Source organism: Pelobates fuscus, chromosome 3 (genome assembly GCF_036172605.1).
Source record: "Pelobates fuscus isolate aPelFus1 chromosome 3, aPelFus1.pri, whole genome shotgun sequence".
Taxonomy (NCBI): domain Eukaryota; kingdom Metazoa; phylum Chordata; class Amphibia; order Anura; family Pelobatidae; genus Pelobates; species Pelobates fuscus.
In genome coordinates, this window is record NC_086319.1 from 121,476,930 (window position 1) to 121,489,646 (window position 12,717).

At 40.0% G+C, this 12,717-nt stretch overlaps 1 protein-coding gene across 1 annotated transcript in view; it reads left to right on the top strand.

Annotated features, from left to right (window-relative positions):
- The window catches only part of WWC1 (WW and C2 domain containing 1), a 227,517-nt gene that overhangs the window by 109,868 nt on the left and 104,932 nt on the right, over positions 1 to 12,717 (top strand). The window contains exons 3-4 of the mRNA XM_063447439.1: positions 6,338 to 6,541; positions 12,448 to 12,521. Coding sequence (XP_063303509.1) covers positions 6,338 to 6,541; positions 12,448 to 12,521 — 278 coding nt within the window. The remainder of the gene's footprint in view (positions 1 to 6,337; positions 6,542 to 12,447; positions 12,522 to 12,717) is intronic.

A 12,717-nucleotide genomic window follows, 5' to 3' on the forward strand; every position in this document is an offset into this window, starting at 1 on the left:
AAGCACAGACCTTTTAAAAAACTTGGCTTTTTCTCAGCAGGCTCTTTTTGGGAGTAATGCAGTGTCACTCAGTGCTTGTCCTTCTCACTCTGGATCTGTGACAGTGAAATTTTATAGCAGCCTTGTGCAGCTCATTGGTGACAGGTGAGGAACTACCTTGGTGATCTAGAACTCCTGGACTAAATTTCCCACCTGCTGTGCTGCTCGTCAACTGTGGAGTGGAGCATTGGCCCTATCTTCACTCCAAATGCTCCACCCCAGGAGTCCATGTTAAATTACAGAATCTTCATGGCTAAAACAGAACATTCTTCGTGGGGCTATTAGACCATATATGGCATTGCAGTACTTTTGTTAAAATATAGATTCCATCAACAACAATGCCCTGCACTCATTCATAAAAACATGATTATCTCACACCTCCTGGGTGGTATATATTTATTCCTCATTCTCATGTACTCTTCTAGAGGCCTGTGAGTCTGAGGGTTCTGCACAGTATACAGGGAGTGCAGAATTATTAGGCAAGTTGTATTTTTGAGGATTAATTTTATTATTGAACAACAACCATGTTCTCAATGAACCCAAAAAACTCATTAATATCAAAGCTGAATATTTTTGGAAGTAGTTTTTAGTTTGTTTTTAGTTTTAACTATTTTAGGGGGATATCTGTGTGTGCAGGTGACTATTACTGTGCATAATTATTAGGCAACTTAACAAAAAACAAATATATACCCATTTCAATTATTTATTTTTACCAGTGAAGCCAATATAACATCTCAACATTCACAAATATACATTTCTGACATTCAAAAACAAAACAAAAACAAATCAGTGACCAATATAGCCACCTTTCTTTGCAAGGACACTCAAAAGCCTGCCATCCATGGATTCTGTCAGTGTTTTGATCTGTTCACCATCAACATTGCGTGCAGAAGCAACCACAGCCTCCCAGACACTGTTCAGAGAGGTGTACTGTTTTCCCTCCTTGTAAATCTCACATTTGATGATGGACCACAGGTTCTCAATGGGGTTCAGATCAGGTGAACAAGGAGGCCATGTCATTAGATTTTCTTCTTTTATACCCTTTCTTGCCAGCCACGCTGTGGAGTACTTGGACGCGTGTGATGGAGCATTGTCCTGCATGAAAATCATGTTTTTCTTGAAGGATGCAGACTTCTTCCTGTACCACTGCTTGAAGAAGGTGTCTTCCAGAAACTGGCAGTAGGACTGGGAGTTGAGCTTGACTCCATCCTCAACCCGAAAAGGCCCCACAAGCTCATCTTTGATGATACCAGCCCAAACCAGTACTCCACCTCCACCTTGCTGGCGTCTGAGTCGGACTGGAGCTCTCTGCCCTTTACCAATCCAGCCACGGGCCCATCCATCTGGCCCATCAAGACTCACTCTCATTTCATCAGTCCATAAAACCTTAGAAAAATCAGTCTTGAGATATTTCTTGGCCCAGTCTTGACGTTTCAACTTGTGTGTCTTGTTCAGTGGTGGTCGTCTTTCAGCCTTTCTTACCTTGGCCATGTCTCTGAGTATTGCACACCTTGTGCTTTTGGGCACTCCAGTGATGTTGCAGCTCTGAAATATGGCCAAACTGGTGGCAAGTGGCATCTTGGCAGCTGCACGCTTGACTTTTCTCAGTTCATGGGCAGTTATTTTGCGCCTTGGTTTTTCCACACGCTTCTTGCGACCCTGTTGACTATTTTGAATGAAACGCTTGATTGTTCGATGATCACGCTTCAGAAGCTTTGCAATTTTAAGAGTGCTGCATCCCTCTGCAAGATATCTCACTATTTTTGACTTTTCTGAGCCTGTCAAGTCCTTCTTTTGACCCATTGTGCCAAAGGAAAGGAAGTTGCCTAATAATTATGCACACCTGATATAGGGTGTTGATGTCATTAGACCACACCCCTTCTTATTACAGAGATGCACATCACCTAATATGCTTAATTGGTAGTAGGCTTTCGAGCCTATACAGCTTGGAGTAAGACAACATGCATAAAGAGGATGATGTGGTCAAAATACTCATTTGCCTAATAATTCTGCACTCCCTGTATTACCTGTTCCTAGAACTGCAATCTTCTGGACATTGAATCTGTTGAAGCCATGCAGTGCCCCGAGTGTTCCTATGACAACTGGGACTACTACTGCCTTCACTCTTCATATTATTTCTTTATTTTCTTTCAGTCTTTGGTATTTGTCAACCTTCTCATGTTCCTGCTTCCTGATGTTATAGCCACTTCCAAATTAACTGCCACCGCAGTCTTCTGTTTCTTGTTTACCACCACAATGTCAGGTTGTTTTGCCAGTACCACAGGCAGATAGTGGATGTGGCTCAGAATATATATATATATGACAGCCTATATCTACTCTCCTCCAAGCTTTCTCCTGACATTCTGCCCACGTTACCACACTCAACTTTTGGATCTCAGGCTTCCCAGCATAGGATGGCGTTCCGGGATCGGTGGAAATGTATGGATTTGAGTTTGTGAGTAGGGAGCCTGACCCATGGTCAACCACCCATGGATCCAGGGCCTAGGGCGACCCCTTACATAGTTACATAGCTGAAAAGAGACTTGTGTCCATCAAGTTCAGTCTTTCTCACATATGTTTTTGCGGTTGATCCAAAAGAAGGCAAAAATCCTAGTCTGAAGCGCTTCCAATTTTGCAACAAACTAGAAAAAAAAATCCTTTTTGACCCCAAAATAGCACTCAGATGTCTCCTTGGATCAAGCAGCTATTACCCCACTAATTAGAAATTATATCCCTGTATGTTATGTTTTTGCAAGTATTTATCCAATTGCAGTTTAAACATCTGTATAGACTCTGTCAAAACCACCTCTTCAGGCAGAGAATCCCATATCCTTATTGCTCTTACTGTAAAAAAAACTTTTCTTTGCCTTAGATGAAATCTTCTTTCTTCCAGCCTAAATGTGTGACCTCGTGTCCTATGTATAGCCCTGTTTATGAATAGATTTCCAGATAAAGGTTTGTATTGGCCCCGAATATATTTGTATAATGTTATCATATCCCCTCTCAAGCGCCATTTTTCCAAACTAAAGAGATTTAAATTTTTAAACCTTTCTTTGTAACTAAAATGCTCCATTCCTTTTATCAATTTTGTAGCTCGTCTCTGCACTTTTTCTAGTGTCATGATATCTTTCTTCAGAACAGGTGCCCAAAATTGCACAGCATATTCAAGGTGTGGTCTTACCAGCGATTTATAATGAGGCAAAATTATATTTTCATCCCAAGAATGTATGCCCCTATTTATACCTGACAAAAAAATACTGGCCTTAGCAACTGCAGATTGACATGGCATATTGCTGTTTAATTTGTTGTCTACAACAATTCCCAAATCCTTTTCGTGTGTGGTTATCCCTAATTCACTACCATTCAGGGTGTAAATTGCTTGTGCATTCTTAACCCCGAAGTGCATAACTTTGCATTTCTCTATGTTAAATTTCATCTGCCATTTTAGTGCCCAGTCCCCCAATCTATCCAAATCCCTCTGCAGCAAAGCAATATCCTGCTCACATTTTATTACTTTACAAAGTTTTTTTGTGTGTCATCTGCAACACTGATACATGGCTTCCAATGCCTATTTCAAGATCATTTATAAATATGTTAAATAAAAGCGGTCCCAAAACAGAACCCTGAGGGACACCACTTACCACTTGTGTCCAGCCTAAACATGTACCATTAATGACAACTCGTTGTACTCTATCCTGAAGCCAATGTTCTACCCAACAACACGAATATTCATCTAGACCAATTTCTTTTAGTTTGAAGACTAACCTATTGTGAGGAACCGTATCAAATGCCTTGGCAAAATCCAAGTAGATCACATCCTCTGCAAGACCCTGATCTATACTTCTACTTACGTCTTCGTAGAATGCAATTCGGTTAGTTTGACATGACCTATGTTTCATAAAACCCTGAGCTGAAGCCGCCTGAGCGCTCTAGAGAGAGCGGCTGCAGCACTGGCCAGACCGGCGCGTCCATAAGGGCGCACTGGCCCTGGGGCGCAAGATAGGAGGGAACAGCAGGAGCCAGTCCCTCAGTGTAGCATGGCCGAGCTCCGGTCCAGTCCGCGGCACAGGAGCATCCGTTTCCTGTAACCGGCGGGACTGACAGTAAGTGCTCCGGTACAGGAAACAGAAACTCCTGAACCGCAGACTGGATCGGAGCTTGGCCACGCTACACAGGGTAGGAGAGGGGGTGTTAGACCACAGAGGGATTAGGAGTGGGGGAGAGACCACCATGGGAGGGGTGCCAGGGTGGGGGGTAGAGGAGAGGGGGGGTGGGTGAGGAGAGTCCACTAATGGAGGGAGTGGGGGGTGAGGAGAGATCACTAAGGGAGGGAGGAGGGGGGGTGAGGGTGGTTTTATGTATTCTATATTCCCCACTGGATACAATATAATTGATATAATTGTACCAAGCGACATTTAAGTCCTTGATGTTATATTTTAGGCGGTATGTACAGTTGCTGTATCAATCAAGGTACAAGTACGCTTATTCATCAGTGGGCTTTAGTAGTTTTCTATATTTCTGCCCTCTTTTTTCAAGCCTACCCTGTTTGTCATGTTTTTTCTGTGTATAGATCTTTTAGCGCCATTTTTCACTTGTTTTTTTCTGTGTATAGCTACCCTGTTCATCTGTTTTTACATACCACAGCCAACTACCTACTACTGGTATAGCTCAAACCGTATTGTATGCCATTGTCTTTTGACCCAGACCACAAATGGCATCGGATTTGTTGAGGTTGTCAATTCTGATGATCTCAGCCAAGTAGGCAGTTTGGGGCTGGGCCAGCACCGGTAGAAGCGCATGCCAGTTAAAGTTGAGTTTTTACACAATAATGGGGTGCACAGAGGGGAACATGGGGGCTAAATAGTATTTTTAACACTATAGGTTTAAGAATACATCTTTCTTTTCCTGACCATATAGTGTTTCTTTGGCCCTTCTCCTGACTCCTTTACATTATATTTTCCCTCTAGTCATCACCAAATGCTTCTAGGTCCCCGTTTCCCCTTTTTTTTACTGCTTTATTTCTTCTTCAGATTTATGCCCTAGGTGCTGCCATCTTAGTGTTCCTATATGACATTTACCACTTTCATCGGCCCACACTAGCTCACGTTGTGAAATTCCCACACATACCCACTTATAGACTTGGGCATTACTTTTGTCTGAATTTTGGACCACGATTTCAGCTAGTTGTCCATTTGTCCGAAAAACATTTTTATAAATTGAAACTATCTTGTCAGGCTCTAATTGATGTATTTATTTTAACAATGATATAACTCAGTTGTTCCCAAACTGTGTGCCGCTGTGCCCTGGGGCGCCGCAACGTGCACACAAGGGTGCCGCGGAATGTTTCCCCGGTGCTAGGATTATAGCAGACAGTGTATATATATATATATATATATATATATATATAGGAGACAGTGCGGGAGGAAGAGGAGGCAGCCGCAGCGTGAGGGAAAAGGAGCATGAAAAGCTCCAGACCCCTCACTCCCACAGCAGCAGGACTCCAAGCCACCCTCCTGGCACATAAGGTAAGCTAACAGGAGGGTGGCTGGATATATTTAAAAAATCACTTGTGTATGAGTATGTGTGTGAGTATGTGTGTGAGTATCCTATTCCCCTCCTATTATGTGTGATTAAAGTTCAATTGGCATACTGGCTTTAGATGCTTTAAGAAGGCATATCTCCCAACATTGTGATGTAGGACAAGGAGCAGGTGGAGAAATCGGGGAAATGCAAGTACACAATGCCTACTAAAAAAGAGGGGGCCTTCCAAACAAAGGGCTAATCAGCAGCAGTGCTTGCTAAAATACCTCCCAAGTGACAGGGACAGTCTCTATTATGGGCCCAAATCCCTCTCTCCTTCTTTTCTATCCTAATGCCCTCTTTTCTAGAAGTTCCATATGGTTGGTGTATCTGAGTGTGTAACAGATTTCCACAGCAATGCTCACAGTAGTCAATCTCTGTAAATAAATTACATTATTTTTTTCTAAATTACGTTTTGGTGCATAAATTGCCATTGGTAAGTCAACTACAACATCTCAGAATAGAACAAAATTAGGAAAATGGAAAAATAAAAAGGAACTAATTACTTACCAGTACATTAATTTGTCGCATTTGCATCCAACCATTCGGAATATTTCTTACTGAAGTTTAAAAAAGCTATGAATGGAACTCCAGCTCATCTGCACAGCATCTTGTTTTGGAATAGTTTATTTCAGAAAAAATATTTGCATTATAAAGTTTACATTTTCATGGTATCTGTATTACTGCATATGCATTAAATGTTCATGTTTGTTTTCAGAAACCACACAGATAGAGGACCCAAGGGTGCAATGGCGTGGAGAACAGGAGCGCATGTTGAAGGACTATCTGGTGCTTGCCCAGGATGCTCTGGTTGCACAGAAAGAGATATACCAAGTCAAGCAACAGCGGCTTGAATTAGCTCAGCAGGAATACAGGCAACTAAATGATGTTTGGAAACATAAATTAGGATCCCAGACCAGCCGTGAGTATTAATGTTCAAAATGCTGTGAATGATTTACATAGACATTAAGCTATTGTTGAATTACACGATTGTTTCTGTAGTTTGCTTACAAAATGACAACCCATTTTAGATATGATGAATAGATTTTACAAAAATAATTACTATTCATTAAATCACTCAGTCAGTGTAGGATCTAAATGGCCACATAGTACCTCTTTAAGTTATACGTTTCCTGTTACGTTATGTCTCAGTCGAGGACCTTTCTTTGCCTTGGTGTTTATAAGGAAATTTTAGGACCTGAGGCCATGGCCAAAATGGGTACCTCTAGGGCATGTAAAGCTCCACTTCTACGTGTAGTCTTTTTAGGAATTTTTCGGATTCGGATTTTCTTGAACTACTTTATAAAGATCACCAAAACTCTGCTGCTTCTTATTGAACCAGGATACACATAAACACAATGGATCACTTATCTGAAGCCCCACACTTAAACCAGTATGTGGCCACCACCAAGACTTTGAGAGAGGAAAGGTTTAGCTAGTCCTGATCTAGTGCAGCCTAACAGATTTGCCCATTTGCCCGTTTGAGTGAAGATGTTGGGAGCATCAGTTCAGGAGTAGCTGGACTGCAGAAAGCTGTTCCTTCTAACAGCCGTGGGAACAGCCCCTCTAGTACAGGTGGGGTTGAGAGGGTAAGGAAGTCTAGACAGGTCACAAAGAGTACAAATGACTCATGGTAATATTAAATGTATGCTTACTAATGCAAGGAGCCTATATAACAAAATGGGGGAACTAGAGGCAATAGCATACACTAAACAATACGATATAATAGGCATAACAGAAACATGGTGGGATGAGACACATGACTGGGCAGTTAACTTAAATGGGTACACGTTATTTAGGAAGGATAGGAAAAACAAGAAGGGTGGTGGGGTATGTTTGTATGTCAACCATGAGTTAAAGTCAAATCTTAGGCATGTGGAGTGTGACGAGGAAAATGTGGAAGCTTTATGGGTAGATATCTGCTTGGGGCAAACAAATGGAAATACTTTATTGGTTGGGATATGTTATAAACCACCAAATGTAAATATTAATGAGGAAGAACTGCTGTTAGAGCAAATTGGTAAAGCTGCAAATCGGGGTAACACGTTAATTATTGGAGATGTTAATTACCCGGACATAAATTGGGATAGAGGGACTAGTACTTCAGCAAAGGGAATCCGGTTTTTGAATGTGTTAAATGACACCTTTATGTCACAACTGGTACAAGCACCAACTAGAAAGGATGCTTGTCTGGATCTCGTTATAACAAACAATGTTAATCTTTTGACCAACATTCAAGTAAGGGAGCGTTTGAGAAATAGTGATCACAATATGGTCACTTTTGAAATAAACTCAAAAAAGCAAAAGCACGTGGGGTATATTAAAACGTATAATTTAAAAAAAGCCAATTTTAATAAGATTAGGGCAGCTCTACAACATATTGACTGGCATAAACTCCTTAGTGATAAAAAGGATAAATGGAAACTATTCAAACAAATATTAGAAAGGTACATTTCACAGTATGTACCATTGGGTAATAAATATAAAAGAAACAAATTAAAACCAATGTGGCTTAGTAAAGAAGTAAAACAAGAGATTAAAAATAAGAAAAGGTCTTTTAAAGCATTTAAATCGGACAAATCAGAGGCATCCAATATAAGATATAAGGAAGCCAATAATACTTGCAAAAAGGCAATTAAAGTGGCTAAACTAGAAAATGAGAAATGGATAGCCAAAGAATGCAAAAACAACCCCAAACTTTTTTTCAAGTACATTAATTCTAAAAAAACAAAAAATGAAAGTGTAGGTACACTGAAAACAGAGATGGGTCTGTTAGTCAATAAAGACCAGGAAAAGGCAGAAATTTTAAATAACTTTTTTTCTTCAGTATTTATTCATGAGGATCCTATGGCAAGAGATATGCAAATTATTGCTGCAGCAAACTTGCAGATAACTTGTGATTGGATAACTCGAGACAAGGTGCTACAGCTATTAAAGAAAATTAATGTAAATAAAGCTCCGGGCCCTGATGGTATCCACCCACGATTACTTAAGGAGCTAAGTGGGGAAATAAGTGAACCTCTGTATTTAATTTTTCAAGATTATTTTGTTTCAGGTATTGTACCGGAGGATTGGAGGAAGGCAGATGTTGTTCCTATATTTAAAAAGGGTTCAAAATCCTTGCCTGGAAATTATAGACCTGTGAGCTTAACTTCTGTGACTGGGAAATTATTTGAACGGCTATTAAGGGATAATATTCAGGAATTCATTGGGAAGAACTGTGTTATTAGCAATAATCAGCATGGTTTTATGAAACATAGGTCATGTCAAACTAACCTAATTGCATTCTATGAAGAAGTAAGTAGAAATATAGATCAGGGTGTTGCAGTGGATGTAATCTACTTGGATTTTGCCAAGGCAGTTGATACGGTTCCTCACAATAGGTTAGTCTTCAAACTAAAATAAATTGGTCTAGATGAATATTCTTGTTCTTGGGTAGAACATTGGCTTAAGGATAGAGTACAACGAGTTGTCATAAATGGTAAATTTTCAAGCTGGACAAAAGTGGTAAGTGGTGTCCCTCAGGGTTCTGTTTTGGGACCGCTTCTATTTAACATATTTATAAATGATCTTGAAATGGGCATTGAAAGCCATGTATCAGTGTTTGCAGATGACACAAAACTTTGTAAAGTAATAAAATGTGAGCAAGATATTGCCTTGCTGCAGAGGGATTTGGATAGATTGGGGGACTGGGCACTAAAATGGCAGATGAAATTTAACGTAGAAAAATGCAAAGTTATGCACTTCGGGGTTAAGAATGCGCAAGCAATTTATACCCTAAATGGTAGTGAACTAGGGATAACCACACACGAGAAGGATTTGGGAATTGTTAGAGACAATAAATTAGGTAGCAATATGCAATGTCAATCTGCCGTTGCTAAGGCCAGTAAGGTTTTGTTATATATAAATAGGGGCATAAATTCTCGAGATGAAAATATAATTTTGCCTCTTTATAAATCGCTGGTAAGACCACACCTTGAATATGCTGTGCAATTTTGGGCACCTGTTCTAAAGAAAGATATCATGGCACTAGAAAAAGTGCAGAGACGAGCTGCAAAATTGATAAAAGGAATGGAGCATTTTAGTTATGAAGAAAGGTTAAAAATTTTAAATCTCTTTAGTTTGGAAAAACGGCGCCTGAGAGGGGATATGATAACATTATACAAATATATTCGGGGCCAGTACAAACCATTATATGGAAATCTATTCATAAACAGGGCTATACATAGGACACGAGGTCACACATTTAGGCTTGAAGAAAGGAGATTTCATCTAAGACAAAGAAAAGTTTTTTTTACAGTAAGAGCAATAAGGATATGGAATTCTTTGCCTGAAGAGGTGGTTTTGTCAGAGTCTATACAGATGTTTAAACTGCAATTGGATAAATACTTGCAAAAACATAACATACAGGGATATAAATTCTAATTAGTGGGGTAATAGCTGCTTGATCCAAGGAGACATCTGACTGCTATTTTAGGGTTGTAACGGATCCACTGGCACCCCGACTGGGTACCTCCGTTGAAAGATGCTCCTAGCGCTTCCAGAGGACTCCAAGCACTCCACCAGACACCATAAGCACCGCAGGCTGCAGCTATCTCCCTTCAGAACGAAGCAGGAACAAGCTCTTACAAGAGCTCAGTGATTATAGCAAGGGAATATGCCTAGCATAGCAATCCCTTGTAGCAGATTCCCCCAATAAGAGACAGGACTCAAGTTGAGGGTAAAAATAGAACTCTCTGGCTGCTAGCTTGCAGCCCTTTTTATTAGGTGCTCCCATGAAGGGGAGGGACACACACAGTAAAGTACATTAACCAATCACACAATAGTTACATCCCACACATAGCCCTCCCCTCTACCTGTAAACTAATTATCTGTACACACAGGAAAATACAATTATCATAGGTAGGGAAAATACAGTTTTTACACAACATTCATAACTCCCAAAATATACATCACATTCGCATAAAAATACATATTCACAATCAATCCATTCGGGGGAACAACATACTCAAAAATCATACGAATTGGACCAGGGGTTCAAAAGTTAGTACAAATGTGCATTTGACCTTCTGGAAGCATGGTTTTTCCAGCTCAAACTAGTTCCACAGAATCCTCTATCCTGGAGACAATGGAGAAGCTGATTTAATTATATCCAGGGACAAACACAGCCTCCATTAAGCACATGTTACCAGCAACCACCAAAAGACATAAAAATACATAACTCCTGTTATACTAAACAGAACCCCCACATTCAACCCATCCCCAGATGGCTTGGATCTGAGCGCTCAACATATCCAAACAGCGCTCAGATGCCACCAACACAGTTCAAACGCCATGGGGTTTAAGTTTCGTATGGGCTGATGAGAGGGCCCATAATCCTGGGGCAGCCCAATAACCCACAGTATGCCCAAATACCGTGCATAAAGGGCCAAATCGCCCAGGGACTGTAGTCACAGGGTAAGAGGCGGGCAAGCAGCCCCCTCCAAAACACAGTGGCGAAGTGGCTTTCGCTACAAGGGTCAAGAAGGATTTTTTTCCTAGTTTGTTGCAAAATTGGAAGCGCTTCAGACTGGGTTTTTTGCCTTCTTTTGGATCAACAGCAAAAGCATATGTGAGGAAGGCTGAACTTGATGGACGCAAGTCTCTTTTCAGCTATGTAACTATGTAATTATATGTCTCTGGGTGTCTTAGGTTGCCCCACAATTGACACATTACAAGCAAACAAACTCAATTTTGACAGCATGTAAAACAAATTGTAAGATCTTCCACCCTCAACACTCTTCATTGATATAGCATATTACCAATAGCAATACAGCCAATTTGTGTGCAGTATCACTAACCATGTGACCTTACAATCAACCAATGGGAGCACAAAGTGTGTGCAAGGCAGGTGCTATGGGCAATTTCCTAACGCTTGAGTTTAGCTTTAGCTCTACTGGCTAAACAAATCAGGAAGTAACAGGATCTGTACTCTGATTGACAGTCACAGGGTGTAAGAAGGTTAATTTATAAAAGTGCTAATTACTTTTAAAATCTGCACTTTGTAAAATGAAGTGCTTTAGATGTCTGAAGTATTCCTTTAAACAAAAGACAGGAAAAAAGTTTAAAGACGGCTTGCCCAAAACCTCCTTGCTACTAACCTATGCCTCAAAACCCTGTTTGTTCATAGTGTTCATTCAATGCACTCATTCAAGTTAATTTCTACTAATACTCTGTTGCACGATGCAACACCTATCATCCTCAACCATTCTTGTCATTCTGACACATTCAGTTGATACCTTGATAAAATAAAATAAAAAATTAAGGTTAACCTTTACCAAAGAATACATTTTTTTTATGTACGTATATTAAGGTAAATCCCTAGAATGTATGCACCAGGTATGCATGTCTCCCAGCTTGTCAAGAGCTGCATTGTGACTTATAGGTATTTCCCACCCCTTACTTCCTGTTTCTATGACCCTTATCTGCACGTTGCGTTTTTTTGCTTCTTTTTTTTTTAAATTAGGTTTGATAAATACCTTTTATTTTATTGTACTCCTTCAATCTAACTGCTGAAATCTGTCATTTAGGAATTAAATCACTTTGTGAGATCTGATTGAAAATGAAATAATTTTTTTTTTCATGTTGACTGTGAGTCACAGCCATAGAGGCTAAAGCTACATAAACAGAAATAAAAGTGATTTGACTCCTACATGGCAGAACATTGATCTGTACAATAAAAGTGAGATTCATTAAGAAAGTTGTTTTGGTGCTTAGAGTATCCCTTTAATTGACGTGGTGCATATATTGTAATACAAGTATGTTATTATGCTTTTTTTTTTCTTTTAGTGGTCTCAGGTTCCTCATCAAGCAAGTATGATCCTGACATTCTTAAAGCTGAAATTGCAACAACAAAAGCCAGGGTATGTTTAAATTTCTTTGGGATTTTTTTTTTTGTACTTTTATCATTTAATGCTGGGAGAGGTAGACAGAATTGCACTGTTTGTGGAAAACATATTGCACTAAAATTGTAAGCATAAAATTATATCTATTTGGGGGTGGGGCCTAACTGCTGAGCTGTTCAGACCTGTTTTGAGAGAGCCCTGAGAAAATGGAATT